The sequence below is a fragment of the Gopherus evgoodei genome, chromosome 8 (genome assembly GCF_007399415.2).
Source record: "Gopherus evgoodei ecotype Sinaloan lineage chromosome 8, rGopEvg1_v1.p, whole genome shotgun sequence".
Taxonomy (NCBI): Eukaryota; Metazoa; Chordata; order Testudines; family Testudinidae; genus Gopherus; species Gopherus evgoodei.
In genome coordinates, this window is record NC_044329.1 from 10,989,983 (window position 1) to 11,007,849 (window position 17,867).

At 41.6% G+C, this 17,867-nt stretch overlaps 1 protein-coding gene across 2 annotated transcripts; it reads left to right on the forward strand.

Annotated features, from left to right (window-relative positions):
- The first annotated feature begins 8,210 nt into the window (after window positions 1–8,210).
- Window positions 8,211–9,808, forward strand: SMIM32 (small integral membrane protein 32). 2 transcript variants are annotated; one of them, XM_030572740.1, is made up of 2 exons: window positions 8,211–8,952; window positions 9,209–9,808. In XM_030572740.1, the coding sequence occupies exon 2, from the start codon at window positions 9,232–9,234 to the stop codon at window positions 9,550–9,552; it is 321 nt and encodes a 106-aa protein (XP_030428600.1). In that variant the 5' UTR covers window positions 8,211–8,952; window positions 9,209–9,231; the 3' UTR covers window positions 9,553–9,808. The 2 variants fall into 2 exon arrangements, with proteins under 2 accessions (XP_030428600.1, XP_030428599.1); XM_030572739.1 differs by lacking the exon at window positions 8,211–8,952 and adding an exon at window positions 8,974–9,080.
- The last annotated feature ends 8,059 nt before the right edge of the window (window positions 9,809–17,867 follow it).

Here is a 17,867-nt window from a genome sequence, read left to right on the forward strand (position 1 = left end):
ATGCTGCTACTGTAAAGCTGATCTGTTTCAATGCTCCTACTGCAAAGATGACCTGGCACATTGTGACGTTCCCCTCTGGTGTTATCTGGACCAGTGATCTGCTAAGTCACTCCAGTCTAGGGTGACCAGACAGCAAGTGTGAACATCAGGACAGGAGGTGGGGGGTAATAGGAGCCTATATAAGAAAAAGATCCAAAAATTGGGACTGTCCCTATAAAATCGGGACATCTGATCACCTTACTCCAATCCTTGACTCTGGGAGCAGCCTTACCCTGCTCTGCTGTGAGACCCCCCCGCCCCCCACTCCTGGACTATTCATGTACCGTCTCTGGTATGTAAGCTGCTTCTTGGACTGTGCAACCGAATGACACTAGCCAATATCTCTGATCCCTGACACAACCCTAGGAACCTCTGTCTTGTAGTGTCCCGTTATGCCTGCTGGATGCTGCAAGCTTATATGAGTTCATCAATTTAACAAAGAAATTGATATATACCAGGCTTGTTATCCCAAGAAGATTCTGTGACATGCTTCAAACCAAACACACTGCTTCAGGGAGAATAAACAAACACATTTATTAACTACAAAGATAGATTTTAAGTGATTATAAGTTAAAACATAAAAAGTCAGATTTAGTCAAATGAAATAAAAGCGGAATGCAATCTAAGCTGAACTTAACACTCTCAATGCCCTTACAAACTTAGATGCGTCTCAGCACAGACTGGCTGGTTTCCCTTCAGCCAGGCTCTTCCCTTTGATCAGTGCTTCAGTCCCTTGGTGCGGTGTCTGTAGATGTAGGTGGCAGAGAGAGGAAGAGCATGGCAAAGTTTCTCCGTTTTATCATGTCCTTTCTTCCCTCTTGGCTTTGCCCCTGCAGTCCCATGCTGATCAAAGGAATGGGGTGACTCGAGAGTCCAGCAGATCCTTTTGCTGCTGCCTAGGCCAGTGTCCTTTGTTCCTGTGAGGCTGGGCTGGGTTTTTCCCATACATGCCCTGCTGAGGTGTGAACTGCCCGTCTGCTTCCGGAGAGTTTTTGTCTGGGCTTGTTTTAATCCATGAGGATACGTTTTCAGCCTCATAACGCCATACATGAAATTATAATCTATAACATTACTGTAACAACAATTGCTATAACAACAATGTTCAGTGCATCATGAGCCATGACACCCAGCATGACAAACTTTGCATTGGATACCACACAATCCTTTGAGAAGGATGAACATGGGGGTGTAGGGTGTTCCCACGAGGTACCGAATGGCACACACGCCCATGATTAGCTTTAGTGCTCTTGTCACACAGGTGCAGCTATGGCCATAAAGTCACAGAATGACTGAGAAGTCTGCTGATCAGCATCTTTCATGCCCAAGTTTTGCTCTTTCATTGTGTGTGCTTGCCCTGAAAAGGGATTGTACTCACCTTGGTTCCAATACCATATAGTTGTGTGTGGAGGATAGATTTGCTTTAAAAAAAAAGAACTTTTTTAAAATGGAAAAACTTTAATGCAATTGACAGGTGTTGTCGTTTGGTAGCTAAGCACCTAACTACCTTTGAGGGGCAGGGATTAGACCCCCCCCATGCATCTTCTCTGCATTTTCCTACTAGCTATCTTAGGCACCTTCCCCTCTCAGCTTGCCAGTTTCTGTGACTACCTTTCCTAGGCATCTAACACTCCCTGTGTATTGTACAGGGAGCCTGGGGAACCTAACTCAGGGCTGAGCACTCCACTAGGTGGCAGGGTGCCTAAAAGTTATGCTCTGCAATTCCTACAGAATTTAACCTACAGAGACTAAAGGACTTGCCCAAGGACACCACGCCATTCACACCCTCGAGCAGGGGCGGCTCTAGGCATTTCGCCGCCCCAAGCACGGCAGGCAGGCTGCGTTCGGCAGCTTGCCTGTGGAGGGTCATCTGGTCTCGCAGCTTCGGCAGACCTCCCGCAGCTGTGCCTGCAGGAGGTCCAGAAGCCGCAGGACCAGTGGACCCTCCGCAGGCACGCCTGCGGGATGTCCACCAAAGCCGCAAGACCAGCGGACCTCCCGCAGGCAAGCCGCCGAAAGTAGCCTGCCTGCCACCCCTGCGGCCACTGGCAGAGCTCCCCCTGTGGCTTGCTGCCCCAAGCATGCGCTTGGCATGCTCGGGCCTGGAGCTGCCCCTGCCCCCGAGACAAGTTGTTAAGCCAGCCTAAGGCCCAATACAGACACTGCTAGGTCAATGGAAGAATTGTTCTGTCCATCTAGCCTCTGCCTCTTGAGAGGGTGAATTTACTACAATGATGGAAAAAAATCTCTTCCATCGCTGATGTAAGTATTTATACTACAGTGCCACAGCAGCAGCAATGCAGCTGTAGTGCTTGAAGTACAGATGCTCCCTGGGTTACGCAAAACCCGACTTATGCAAACTCACACTTACAGAAAACAGTTCCATAGGCCACGAATAGGATTTTCAAGTTGCAGAAATTTACCCGTGGCTTTCCGGAATGAAACAATTGCGTAAGTCGGGAGGCATCTGTATAGACATAGCCTTACAGCTCTTCAGCCAAGCAACCTTAAGCGGCCCATCCCATTTAAAGAATGACATTGGTTTGTTTCTGAAGTCCACCAGAGATTGTAATATTTGTAGTGTTAGACTGTGCTTCATTTTCACTTTCTGGTTCCTGCCTTCCTAAGGCAGAGATCAATGGATACAGCTTTGTGTATTAAAAGGCTGTTTATTCCTTCTCACAAATGGGGTCATTGAATGCCCTAGTAGAAAGTGCATTTGTTGCTCTTACATATTTTTAGCTAGCTGGGCTTTCTTAGAACTGAGCGAACAAGAGTTCACTCCCTAGTTTTCTGTCGAACTCTAGGGTGCTGCTCTCAGAATGTCTGCCAGCAGGGTGCCTTCACGTCATTGGGCACTTTTTTGTCATTTTTATTTGACTGAGTGAGTGGACCAGCTCACTATGAGTATTGGATACTGAAAATTTGAACTTTATTGGTTAGCTGTAATTTGTTCATACTAGTCACGTGGTATTGTTTCTGTGTCCTCACTAAATGAGCACAACTTCCATAATTAAGTGAAAGACACGAATAAGCCCCCTATTTCTTTGAATCTCTTTCCTAGGAAGGTAGAACCTTAGGAAATCTTAGAAAAGATGGCACATTTTCCTTTCTGGGTTATACAATCTTTGCCTATGGCATCCTCCATAGAAAAAACACAGTCCTGCAAGATTTGGTGGTTGAATGGAGGGTTTAAATTTAAGGGGCCCCTTCCCTTATCTTCATGGTTAGCAGAGTCCATCCTGGGAGAGATGAATTAGATCCTGTCCAGTTTGTTTAATTGTCACTGCACTGGGACTCCCGTAAGAAGCTTACCTCTGCTAAGGCAATCAAGCAGAGTCTCATGCCATACAAAATATACTATTGCACACACACATGCAAATTTAAAATGCACTTTCTGTGAGAATTCATGTGACTTATCCATGCTCACTTACATGTTTACAATAAACAAATGCAAAGAGAACATATGCATGGTCAGAGTCTGGTCGCTTCTAAATTCAAACAAAGATTTGCAGGTTTTTTTAGTGCAGCATTCAACCATCTCAGCCAGCTATCTAGAGGGATTTTTTTTATTTGGCACATCAAATGCTTGTATCATGCCTACTGATTTCTGCTTTGCTCTGCTCACTCATGTGAACACTTGAGTTCAAAGTCATCATTTAAATCTGAAGCAGGAATGGAATCCATCTCAATTCATAAGTGACAATCCATTTGGATTGCTCAGAACTGTGGAGCATCTTGCCTACAAAGGAGGGTGTAAACAATGAAGAAATGACAGATGAAAAACATACACTATTGAGATAAAAATCTTGTGCTGATCTGCAACGTTTCCCCCAGCAATACTTCTCATCATCCCCAACCCCTAATGCTAGTAAAGTAGGGTAAGGAAAACTAAGGCAGTGCCATAATGCTCACATAAAGAAGTGTGATCTGAGAGTTAGGTATTGTCTCGAATGATAAAGGACAGGTGAGTGGTAGGGCTCATTCCCCAGTGTTCAGACTTCCCTACAATGCAGCTCGTACATTTAATTACAGTAAGTGTGATGATGTGTTACACTGTAACAAGGGAACATTCCGGAAGATGGTTATATTTAGTCTGGACGCATTATGTGCAGTAGGGGGAAAGAGATTCGTTCAGTTGTACTTGAAAAGAGGCATGAAAGGAGAAAAGATGTTTTTCTGCTTTATAGCCCTCCACCAAAATCACAGAGGAACTTATTCAGACAAGTGTAGAAATTACCTTTTACCTAGCCTGTAACTTGATTAAAAAGCCTTGGTGGCACCAGATGACGGTATTCAGATCTAAGCTGAGAATCACTACAGCCCATGAAGAGAAACATCTCTTCCATTGTTTTCTTTATGGAAATTATATTGCAGCCATTTCATAAAACCGTGGGGTTAGATATTAGGACATGGAGACTGCCCATAGCAGAGTAGACCAGTGCCCCATCTAGTCCAAACCTTCTGTCTTTAACACCAAATGCTTTAAAAAAAATACATTTATGGAATAACTTGTCCTCTAGGAACCCACACACATAGAATTACTGAGGTTGAAACACTAATTTTGTTCAGATTATAGGTAATCATTGATCTGGGAGAAATAAGGGAATGTTTGTCTTATTTTTTCACCTAAGAGATCATATTTCCACCTCAAAAAAACCCTCTCCTTGCTGAGGGTGAAACTCACCACAGTGCTACATGAAAGTTTGGAGCCCCTGCTAAGGGCCAGATCAGACCTCTGCCAACCAACCTGAGTAATTTGAGGCATAAGGGAAGGGAATGTGCTCTCCTCAAGTAGAACTGGAGTGGAGCCACTACTCAACTGATTGGCTTGACTATCCTCCTTTGCTCTTTGCTCTCCCACATTTGGTTGGATTGGGGAGAACCAGAGGATCTCTATAATTGTGGGCCTCAGGATCCACTTCAGGAACCCCCATGCTCCACAGTCTTCAGCACATGCAGGGCTCTTGCATTAGTTTATAGTCTCTCTTGCTTCTCCTTCCAGACACATTGAATTACCCCACTGAATCGGTGGCTCTGTGCAGAGAAAGAGAAAAAGGGAAGATTTGGCAGAGCAAATGACTACTGTGCTGGGATGAATTTCATCTTGATGGCACTGGCAAAAATCTCCTCCATAATGCAATGCACAAATTCTGATGGCAACTTGCAAGATACCTTTGTGAAGATATACAGAGCAAAAACTGACATTGGAGCAGTTCTAAATGTTATACACAAGCTATTAGGCCCATATATTTTAGGCATCACATTTAGGCAAATGGCCTGATTAGGGGCCTAAAACTTGGGTTGGAGACTTCATTTTAGGCACATTAATTTTTTTTTCAACGGCATTATGGGGCTGGGGCACATGACTTATGAGGAAAGGCTGAGGGAACTGGGCTTGTTCAGCTAAGCTGATTGGAGCCGCAAACCTGGGAGGTGGGAGAAGTGAAGTGGTCATGGTGTGCTCAGGGAGGAGGCAGAGCAGGGGTGAGCTGCTTCACTTCTCCCACCTCCCAGGCGTGCGGAACCAATCAGCTTAGGGGCTGCAAGCCTGGGAAGCGGGCGAGGTGAAGCAGCGACGGTGTGTTTGGGGTGGAGGAGGAGCAGGGGTGAGCTGGGGTCGGGGGGCTGCCTCAGGGAGCAGGGTGGGGAGCTGCTGCAGGGTGGGCACCTCAGGGCAGGGGGGGAGCTGCCACGGGGGGGCGCTCAGGGTGGGGGCTTGGGGATGGGGGAGGGCGCAAGGTGGAAGTTTCGCCTAGGGCGTGAAACATCCTTGCACCAGCCCTGGTGTCCACACACATGCCTTCGGCGCATCCTTCCCAGACATTTTAGAATCCTACTTATGGGAATTCAAAAACGTTACCAAACAAGAGATGAGCACATGAGGAAAATTACAGCTTTGTTTCAACTTTGAACCAGACCCTTCTTAAGGATAATAAAATAAAAGGATCAGTGCTTAATTTTGTAATTAAAGAATTATTTAGGGCAAATTAGCCTTCTTGAAATTAAGCCTAAATTCACTGGCGTTAGCCGAAAACATGACTGACTTACTCCCAGGCTTCTTATTAATGCCTATATCATATTTTGGCCAAAAAGGCAGCAGAAAGTGCTTACTCAGTGTACACAAGGTACTTGTAAAACATGCTGATTATGTCATTCCAATGCCAGCTGTTTGGACCACAACAATTAACAAGGGCTCTGAATGCAAATTCTTAACACTGTAGCTAAATTGTTATAACTGTAGGGCAAAGAAAGCTTCCAAGAGCTTAAGATACAATTTTGTAGCAGCAAAAGGAGCCATGTTGGCTGGCTACGTGCCTCTGCGCATGCCAGAACACCTGCAGGCAGTGTCTGGAAGACGTTAGCTCCCCAGTCCATTCTCAGGACACAGAACTTATTTACATGAACCACCCCCTTGCATGGCTGTGACATCCTTTTGGGCCCACACACTAAGTGGTTATAATGGTTCACACCACCGCTTTGGCTTGCCAAGCACAGCTACGCATGCAGCACTGTGTCCGCCGGCCAGTGTAGAGAGCAAGCAGTGAGCTGGCTGAGGCAGGAGTGCAATTGGTGCAGTCCCACAATGCACCTGTTGAGCTGCCCTCCAGCATGCTGCGTGCAAAAGACAGACAGCAGCTGCAGCAGTGCTGGACTAGTCCCAGCAATGCCCCACCGTCCTCTACCACCATCTTATGCCTCTGAGTAATAAGCAGAACACATCGAAACAGCCAGGAAAACACATTTTTTAACTGGAATAAAATGCATCCATTACTTTTGTTTCCCACTGTTACGACTTTTACACTTGTGCATTGTGCTGTGTTTTTTTACAGGCTCAGGATCATTTTTTAAAGGAGCTATTTATAATTAATACTTTTTCAAACTGTATGCAGCATTAAAACGTTCTCCATTTCATTTGTCTAATTTGGCGCCCATTTCTCTAGCTTCTGTTTTGTTTTGTTTTGTTTTTTAAAGAGAGAGAGGCAGCTGGGCAGAGTTCAGTTCAACTCCTACTGTGCTGACCGGGGAGAGCAAATGCATTTCCCTACAATGCTCTTTACTTGGGAGAGCATAGATGCTAGAACCAGGGATGTTCAGCCCATGCCTTGGCCCTCTGGATGACCTGTCTTTGGATCCTAGGCAGCAAACACAAGAGAGAAAGAAATTTAGCACTTTTTGAAAACAGGCAATGTAGAAAAGGAAACGATTCATCCCTGAATAGATGAATAAAGATTTATGTCCATACCCCCTCGAGCAGGACTGGCCTCCTGTGGAAGTGCTGGTCCCAGGGAAGTTAATGGGCCTTCAACACAGACTGAAAGTTAAGCACACACTTAAGTGCTTTACTGAAAAGAGACAAACTGCTGAGTCAGGGCCAGAGGGGCATGTGTACAAAGAGTCTGAAGCATGTGCCTAATTTTAAGTACAAAAGAAGTCTCATTGAAGTGGATGGGCTTACCCAGGTGCTTAAAGTTCAGCATGTACTTAAGTGCTTCAATGAATATCAGGGCCTAAACCACTCTCTTTTCCTGAACAGAAACTTTTTTTAAAAAATCTTTGTACATAAGATTCCTCCTTTTACATTTCCTCTCTTTTAAGGCAGAATTATTTTATTATGGTAATTCAAATGCTTTACCATCCAGAATTGGGATGTGATAATCTTCATAAGCCATTCTAAGGTTTGCTTGTATCCCTGTCCTGAGGGTGAAGAGAGTGGTTCATAGTTTCCTCTCTCAAGCTACCAAATGCTCCCTCTTCCCCCTTGGTTGCCCCTCCTCCCATTTTTGAGTTCTGATGGTTACAATACAGTATTAACCATGTTTATCTGATGTATTGAAGTGAGGGATTGCTAAGGGGAGCTGGCAGCCAGCCAGCAGCTAATGGCAGTATATAAGTAATTTGATGAAAAAGAATTAACATGCTAATTGTCAGGCTGTAGAGGGTGCTGAGGACTATGTAGAAAAAAAAAAGACATTTTCTTATTTACCCTAGAGAGACCCATTTTAATAACAAAAGTCCAAGGAAGAGAGAGAGAGAGAGAGAGAGAGAGACTGATGCAATTTAGGTTTGCTTTGTTTCCCTCCCCTTATCTCTAGCTTTACACCCAGAGCCTTGAAACTCATGAGGATCTATCATGAGATCTCTTCCCTTTTAGCATCAAGTCACTGCAAGATATCACAGGCTCCAGAAGCATTCAGCACCACTGTGTAATTCTTCCCTTCACATAGTAGCAAGTGACGCTGTAGTGGAGTGTCTGTTTAAAGGGAAAAGTCACGTTTGACATATTTATGCCCAGATCCCAGTTCCAGCTAACAGCTCAGCTGGAGCAGGGGTGAGGAAGAGGCATCAAAAGAACTAAGAACTTATTTTTGTTTTAAACAAAGGAGGCTTTTCTTTTTCTTTAAAGCAACTGAAAAAGCGGATCCAGAAAGCGAAAGCTTCTCAGTGCTAGCTGCACAGTGCACAGTGAACAGATCAAGAAAGTCAACTAATGCTACACAAAACCAGCATTCCAGCAGTGAGGAGTCCCCTGAGGGAGGGAATTGCAACTGGGAATTCAACTAGATGTCAAAGAGGAAGCTGCTTCTTTTGGTGGACGTGGATCTTATTTAACACTGGATTTGTGTGCATCGCTCTTCAGATAACCACCTGGAAATCTGTTGTGCCTTCCCTTCAAAACAAGCAAGTGCTGCTATACAAAGCATTTCTTCTTCTCTGTTTGGCTTACAGTACAGGGTTTTGTTAAAGAGGAGAGTCTTTTTTTCTATGAACGGCAGGCTGCCACATTCCACTCCCAGGAAAATTAAGAAGATCCTGTCAACTCATCCTAGATAACCAGTTCAGTTCACACAGAAGACCCAATCCATTTGGCATAAACCCTGGTTTTGTCTGAGAGAACAAGTGCCCAAACAAGAGGTATATATATATATATATATATATATATATAAATATATATACACATTTTTTTCTGATTACTATTTAAGGATTATTAATGATGTAAATGTGATCCAGGGAGACTGAAAGAAGCAAACTCACTGAGCCATGTAAGTGAACTGAATTGCTGCATTTACGTTTATACAGTATGTGGCTGGATTTCAGCCCGTTACAAATGGGAACGGTCCTTTTCCACACCAAAGACTGACACTTTTACTCTCTTCTGATACACCTACAGGGGAAGACAATTTAAGCAAGAACATGTATAGTGAATTGTTAAATTCAACCAGTGCCACTGAAGCTCACCTAATCATTCAGACCAACACCCCCTACCTGAACAGCACACAGAGACAAGTAAGCTCCTCCGCGTTTTATATGTCAACAGCCAGGGTGTTAAAAGAAGGGGAAATAAATAAGCCAGATCTGGTGACTTACGTTGTTCTGTTTTTCTTCCTGCTTTTGACTGTGATAATAATTGTGCTCTTTATTAACTGTCAGTTGAAAAATTCTTTTTTTGCTACTCTACCTTATGATAGATCACTCAGAGAAACAAGGAGTACCTGGAGGACACAAGCTGTCTAAAGCCAGAAAGAGGAAGCCTTGTTTAATACAGTTTTGCTTTGATATATAGCAGTAGCATGAGCCAGAAAACTTGTGCAATAAAATGTTATTTCCTTACGCTGTTAAGTGGATCCAATCCCCTTTCAAATAATATTTGGAGTCTCAGTATTAAGAGAAAAAAAATCTGTGCAGGGAAAAAAATTGCTGAATGTATATTAGAGTTGATGTAAATAAAAAGTCCTTTTATGAATTAAAAAGATAAAGCATTGTTATGGTTAATTTCTGTACAGAGATACATACAAAAGAAATGCATTGCAGATAGTAGAAACCTCTGTTTAACTCTATATGTATGCAAATTTCATCACTGACCCATTCAATCAAGGTACAGTGGCATTTGCCTTGACAATAATCTCTAATTTGTGCATCTGGTGGATCTGTAGCCTGTATTTGGGAAATCATGGCATCAAATGTAGAAATGTTAAAATATTTACTTGAGGGCCACAATGAGGAAATCAATTTACTTTACAGACCCATTTTGCTTTATTGTTATCAGAAACATGTGGCAACATAATGGAAGATATTTCTGGTAAACATCATAAGCCAAACATGCTTCTAGTTTGATTTAGCATCTCTTCTGTGATTCTGTTAACCAGCATTCTTGACGTTCTAGTGCAGTGATACTCCGACCTCTGTGGCTCAGGAGCCAAATTAGTGATCAACATTATCCAAAAGCTCCACCGTGGTGTGAATTCATTGTTTCATTTGCTATACTACTATTCATATTTAAATGGTATGAGAGGGGAAATACTTAGTTTTATACATATTATTCCCACAGCAAATAAGTTATTAACTTAGTGGAAGTGCGTAACTTAATTGGTTAATAACATAGTAAAACATCCAGATTGGTAAATAACTTAGATTGGTTAATAATTCAATCACAGTGTTGTAATATCATGTGCTGCTAAGAGCAGCAGGAGACACCTTAAAGAGCCACTTGCGGCTCGCGAGCCACAGTCTGAGTATCACTGTCAGATTTTCAGGCCTCAGTTCTGCCAAATGGACCACTTAAGAATGAGGTAACTTGGTTAAAACTTTCTTGAGCAACACCAACAAACACAGCATTAACCAAAGTAGCAACCCAAAAGGATCATTAGGGGTGGGAAAATGCCACTGTGGCATGGAAACTAATTATGAGAGGATAACATCAGTCCCATTTCAGTGCAAACAAAATGAGTAACAAATTGAAAAGCAGGAATCACAATTTTATAAGAATGGTTTCTTTTATGCTCACAATTATTTTCATCCCATGCTTTTGGCATATTGCTGGAAAAATTAGAAGCATGGATGGAGGATGGTGCCATTTACTCAGCAGTGTCACTGGTGACAAATTTAAATTGCACTTAATTAACAATGAAGCGCTGTTATAAGAGCTGCATGAAAATGTCTGTTTAAACTTACTAATTGACTTGATTCTTTACGTGTACAAAATGGTGATTTACTACAGAGCTGCATACTTCTATTCTGTAATCCAAGTTTTGCAGAGGAAGAACTGCACAGTGACTGATATGCATTGTCATTCTATTTAATAGTCAAAGAATGTCCCATACCCAGTGGTTCACCAAGGGCGAGGCTGTAGGTATACAGGTGTATGTATATAGACACATACACAGAAGGCCAGATTCTACTCTTAGTGACACTGGTACAATCCAAGTGAAACAAATAGGATTCAGTTGGTGTCACCAAGAGCAAACGTTGTACCTATGTTTCAGTTCATTAACATAGTGGGAATGCTGTGTATATGTAACTTCTTTTAAAGCCAACTGGAAAAAGTTTACAAACAGATCACATACACACACGCAGTGAGCTGATATAGACACAACCATGTGTGTGTGTGTGCGCAACCTGTTTTTAAGCTCTCTTACCTTATAAGAAATGTTACCATTGACAAATCAACTCTCCTTTTATGCTCTCATAGTAGCGAACACTTTATGCTTTTATCAGAGAGAAGAACAAAACTACCATATAACTACATCTGATTTTTTTCACCAGGAGCAATTCTGATCTCAAGTAAACCAGTTTAACACTAGTGTAACTCCAAGGACTCATTCGAGTATAAATGCAGCGTTTACATGGGAGCTGCATTTAACTCAACACATCTAAATGTAAGAGTTAGAAGATTAAGTAATCAAACTAGGCAATAAATGGCTTTTAAACAATGACAGTGTGTTTTAAATAATCACAGATAACAAGTTTGGTCTAAGAATTTCCATTGGCACAACAATTACGACTTTTTAAAGTGTGTTTTGCATTGTACTGTAATTCATTTGTATTAAAATATTCCATCACACAAGAAAAACCACAGCAGAATCCTATTTTTAAAGGGTTAATGACAAGAGGAGGGTCATCAAAAGAATATGGCACGCTTACAATGATATTTACAATGGCACTTGGTAGCAACAACAGTTTATTGAATGTCTGAATTTTTCTTACCAGCCCCCAAAGATGCTACACATCTCAGGTGTGTTAATGCAATTTTAACAAATGGAGGGGAGAGATCAGATATAGTCTCTTTTACTAAACCCAAATTCAGTTTTCTTATGTCAGCCCATGACTCCTGTTAAGCATGATAGTAAATATTCCTTGTGCAAGTTTTTCGCACTTACCTTACTAAAAAAAAGCATATGTATAGTATTTGTGTATGTACTATGGCCTCCTATCGAATTGCTGAATGGTGGCAACACAATTTCAACTTCTCTGCAAAGGAGATTATACTTTGCATCAAAGAGTGGTTACTACTGTAAAAGGACATGACCTTCTGTACTTAATAACCATCTGAACTCTGACACAAATTCTGTAATAATGAAGAGAGGCACTTAAGCAGATGCTTAACTTTAAGTATGTGAACACTGGAAAGCTGCAGCTGGTGCAGAATGCTGCAGTCTGCATTTTAAGTGGAGTTACATATTGGCAGCACATTGGACCAGCACTCCCTGATCTCTGCACTTGCTTCCAAAAAGCTTCTGGGTTAATTTCCAGCTGTTGGTTTTAATCTCTACAGCTTAGAACCTCCTTACCTGACCAACTGGCTCTTGCCTTGTGACACAGCTCGGATCGGCGACTGTGCTCGGGCTGGATAGTCAAGATGGAGCTGCCGCCAGTATGATCGTTGCAGGAGGCCTTTAGTTTTGGAGCTTGGTCTATCAGAGCCCAAGTTCGTTAGCATTCTAAGCAATTCCCATTTTTCTTCTCTCTTTCTAAGGCCGTTGAGGAGTGGCTGAGCTGAGGTGGACACATGTGGAGTCACTTCTGCATTGCTGTATGATTTTGATTCATGGGATCTATGCTTACAGCATAGGATGGGCACTTATACTTGTTATGAATTTAAAATAAATACCCATTTGCCCTTCTAATTAGCCCTGAATTAGCAACCAGCCTAGGAGCAGTTTGGTGTTTACCTTCAAAGACCCTCCCCCTCCTTTATTTATTTATTTTTAAGAAAATATGCAGTGTATTTGCCTAATGATGGGATAATTGTGTGAAAGAGCCATTGTGATTTACACCTGGAAGAAAAGATTCTTCCAAAGGACTCATAAACCTGTCATTAAAATAGCAGGCTAGGGATAAAAGACAACAGCTCAGCATTTCAGTTACATGTGAGAAGGCTGTTAAATGTGGTGCCTGTGTCTATAAATCCAAGGGCTAAACTGAGTTGTGTGATCATACACTTGGAATGGATGTTAACCCTCCATAGCCACAGCAATTTTTAATTGCATCACTTCTTCTGGGATTTCATCTTTACTGTATTCTAAGGAAAGGAAATGCCAGGTCCCCAATCACCACTTCAAAATGGGAACTGTAGAAATATAGGCTTCTCCAGTTTAATTTTCATGACTAAAAAGGGACTTTTGTAAATAATGTAGAGCCTGAGACTATTGAAAATAGCCAAGTTTAGTCACTTGTGAATTGTGTCACTTAGGGGTTGTTTCTGGGCTTCCATGTTTACAAAAGCAGGTTTCAATGAATAGCAGCTGGAGAGGCTGAATAGGATGAAGAGCCCTGATTTCCTGCAGCGACATATTGTACAGTGGGACTCGATATTTATATAGGAGTGGGTGGATTGATCTAAACACAATTGAAGTGTTGGGGGGAGATGCTGTTTTGATGAAAATGTTTTTCATGAACCTTTAGAAAACTTATAGCTTTAAAGGGTTGGTATTTGGAAGCACATTCAACCTAGAAACATGGTCAAATAAATCCATCTGAAAAGGTGCAAGGGAGACCTGATTGGATTGTGAATGCTCTGGGGCTTCATTTCCCCCCACCCCCTTTCTGAAATTAATTATTGCATATTACAAAGTAATTTACAAGTTGCAGGCTTATGCAAAGAAACTTATGGGAAGTTGATTTAACATGCATAAGTACACACACAGAGTGCACCCTACAAAACATCTTAGGGAGAAGGTTATCATCACCTTTACCCCTTCCTTGCAACTGGTTCGTTTTCCATTTCTATCTTCGTTGCAATAGCAGGAATTTCTCTATCTGTGTTTCCTGGTATGGGAACAGGAAGTGGCGTTAGCAACCATTAGCAAACATTCTCTGAACACATGGTCTGTTCACTCCTAGGGTTACATTTCGCTTAGCATTTGTTGGATCTGCATCTGTTATTGGAAGCTTAAGGAGATGTTTTTTCCCCATTGTCTTCATAATAAGATCATTTTTAGAGCAGCACCGGAGATTTGAAATCTACTAAAAAAGCCCCAAGACTTAATCCGCTATTTGGCCTTTAGAGGCTATAATATCTGCTTCATTTTTCCTTGCAGTAACTTTAAAATCTCTACTCCAAAGCTATATCCAACTAATCTTCCCACTCCAGTGCTTTCTTGAGAGGTTCATAGTTTTCCTGAGAATAGATCTTGGGTTTGGAGAGACTGTAGGAAGAAAGATTTCATGCAAATGATTGGATTATGTAGAGCATTTCAATTTAGTCTCCAAAATAACTGTGTTTTTACAACAAGAGGCTTGCACCTTCAAAAGGTGAATGGAAAACAGTTATTATTAACCACTTAGGACAAAATATCTGTTGACCTAAAATGATACATACATACTTTTCAAAGAGTCGGCATTCCTTTTCCTTAGCTCCTGAAAAGTGAGAGTATGATATTCATTTTCCATGCCACACTAGTAACAGCCTTAATGAAAGCATGACAAAGAATAAAACTGCCTACTCCAATTTAAGTATTAGTGATGCCAATGAGTGTTAGAGGGAAAAACCCTAAAATCAAGACCTGCCAGGTAAGAAACTTATCACATTCTCAATATACCCAAAATAGTAGCTGCTCCAGATATCATGAAGGCAGTTTCACAGAGGGAACAGAAATACAGGATGACTATAATAACCCTCAGTTGCTCTGAATTAAATATTATTTGAGAGGACTAGAACCAAATATCATACACTCCTCTTTTCCAAATTCCTTCACCTCTCTACTTTGTCACAGGAATAGCCTTGTCTTCACTAGGGGGGAAACGTGTTTTCTTAACTAGAGTTAACTAACTCAAGGTAATATCCTAGTGAAGACAAGGCAGTTCGTAGTTTTCACATGAGTCAGTAGGTCACAATAAGGACTATGGGGCAGCTTAGGGGTTTCCCTGGCTTGTGAAACTACAAACTGCCTTGTCTTCACTAGGATTGTATCTTGAGCTAATTAGCCAAGCTAAGAACACCTCTTTTTCCTAGTGAAGATATAGCCTTGGAGGTGCAATCGTGTCTATGCTACGGACCTTACAGAGGCACAGCTGTGCCTCCCTAAGGTCTCCTGGGTAGCCACTCTATATCAGGGGAAGCCAAGTGAGTTTCCGAGTGTCGGGGCAACTCAAGGAGTCTCTGGGAGTCAGGGCAGCCAGATGCTCCATTTTGTTTCAGAGAAATCAAACAAATGTTTGGATTTTTCCAAAACAACATTTTTCAGAATTTCCTCGATACAGGAAATGTTGAATTTTCTAGCTTTTGTTTCGAATTGGAATGAAAACTTATTTTTGAAATATTTCCTACAAAAAGCCTTCTCAGGGCCTCTGGCTCTGCCATTGTCCTGCAACAAGTCTCAAGTGTTTGCAGAGGGGTGGCCTATCTTGAACTATTCTTCTTCCATCCTGCTTGTTTCTCTTACAGCCTGCTATTAAATTAACCAGTATATTCATACAGTGAACTTCCCAATAACCAGCTCAACAGTATTCATATATTATTACAGAGCAGCTCCACACCTGTCAAATGTACTGTCTTATTCGTCAGCAAATAGTTACATTTAATAAAAAACTTCACAAGGACTGGGCCTTGCACAGCAGAATTCTGGATACAGGATAATTTACCATGACCCCCTTCCCATCGCACTAGGAATCTCTCTCTTCATTTTGCAGTAAATTGACCTTTATTATTTTACATGTGTTAGAACAGGGTTCCTACCTCACCTATCAAGACTGTGTATTCTTCAGTAGAGAATTAACTAGCTAACTAAAAGATTATGGAACATAACTGAAATTTGTGATATATTCAAAGAGTTTTATTTGATTCTCACGATTTTCACTGCATCTTCATAAGCACCATTTTCAATCAAGTAAAAAGAAGCTGGCATTCTTAAGCATTCTACACTAAAGGATGCTTTTAAGCAAGTTTCAGTTGGAAAGTATGAAATACATTGCATGCAAGATTTGGGCATTTTGTAGTATTTTCTACACATACATACAGCATTGAACTTCCAGATCTGTTTTCCTGCAAACGGGTGATTCAGCAGTGCCCAACACACAATGTAAAGCTATTTTCATCATTTAGTAGCTTCATTTTTTAAATCAGCTCCTTAGCAGAAGAGGAAATGGAGCATCTTACAAAAAGTATCGTGTATAATTTGCGCAAATGAGTTTCAACGGGCTGTAAAAATTCAGTCTTGGAAATAAAGCATGTTCTTTTCACATTCGAAATTCAGCTTTTAAAGTAAGGAAAGAAACCCCCCCCCCCTCATATTTTCTTAATGTATGTCAGGCTACCTAGGCATAGGACAAATAACCTGGTAAAAATAAATCTGATACACTTTTTTCTTAAAAAGTTACATTTTAAAATATCTTTAAATAAAGATACCATAAGTGCTTTGGGAGGGTGAACATTCTTTTGTTCTGTTTGTACCAGCACCTAGAACAATGGGCTCTTGGTTTATGACCAGGGTTCCTACGCATTCCCACAATACAAATAATAAAAATATTAAGCAAAAATAAGGTTGATGCTAGTGGGATTCAAAAAAGATGGGAGGTTGTTCTGACTAAGAACATCCAGAGATACATCCAGTAAAGATTTTTTTTTTAAATCCCTAAAAAGAAAATTAAAATCCAAGGGTTCTACAAGAGATATAAACCCTCAAGATAAAATCCTGGTCCCATCGTCATTAATGGAAAAACTCCCATTCATGTCAATAGGGTTAGACTTTCACTCTTATGCTTCAGGCCATAAGGCAGCCTCTCACTGGCTTGCGTTAGGAGGACACTGTCCCTAGGAGCAGGCTATTCCATAGCTGCCTACTGCAGAGTTTCTTGCACCTTCTCCTGACCCATTTGATACAGGCCATTCAGAGGCAGGATACAAGACTAGACAGATGGCTCTAACCAGTTTCCTGTGGTATTTTTCATCAGCGAGAGTGCATGTGTTTCTATAGTTCTTCAATAGCTGTGTAGCAATTTTCAGACAGGAGACCCTGTAGAATACTTCACAAATGGATGGTCTATTCAGCGAGACTTGGCTAGTGGCTGCATTCTGTCTGGAAAGGGGGAGAGTAGTCAAGTGCTGAACGACATAATTTCTTGTAATTTTATGTGTTGGTTGGTAATACTTGGGCCAGATCTTTTTCGTTGGTACAAGCCACCGATTTACACAAGCACTTAGATTTGCACTCTCCCTTTTGGCATTTGTACTCAGATACTTAAACTCTCCCTACACATGGCCTCCTCGAAAAATGGTCTCTGAGAAGATCTGATCCCAAGCCTACTCAAGGCAGTGGGAGTCTTTCCCCTGGGCTTCGCATCAAGCCAGAAATGTTTTGCTTTCAGTAAATGCTGGCAACTGATTATGAACCAGAGAGGCTGACTCAGAAGCCAGTGAACAATATGGGACTTACCAGAACACAAAGGGTACCAAAGATCCGCACTTGGGTTGAGTGGCTTGGATGGCAGAGGGGAAAAAAAATCAACAGCCCACACCAGAAAAGTACAGAGTTGTGGTTTGGCTAAGAAAGGCACTGAGGCAGTAGTGAGGCTGTATAAAAAGCTGATTCACGTGCGATTGCAGTTAACTTTTC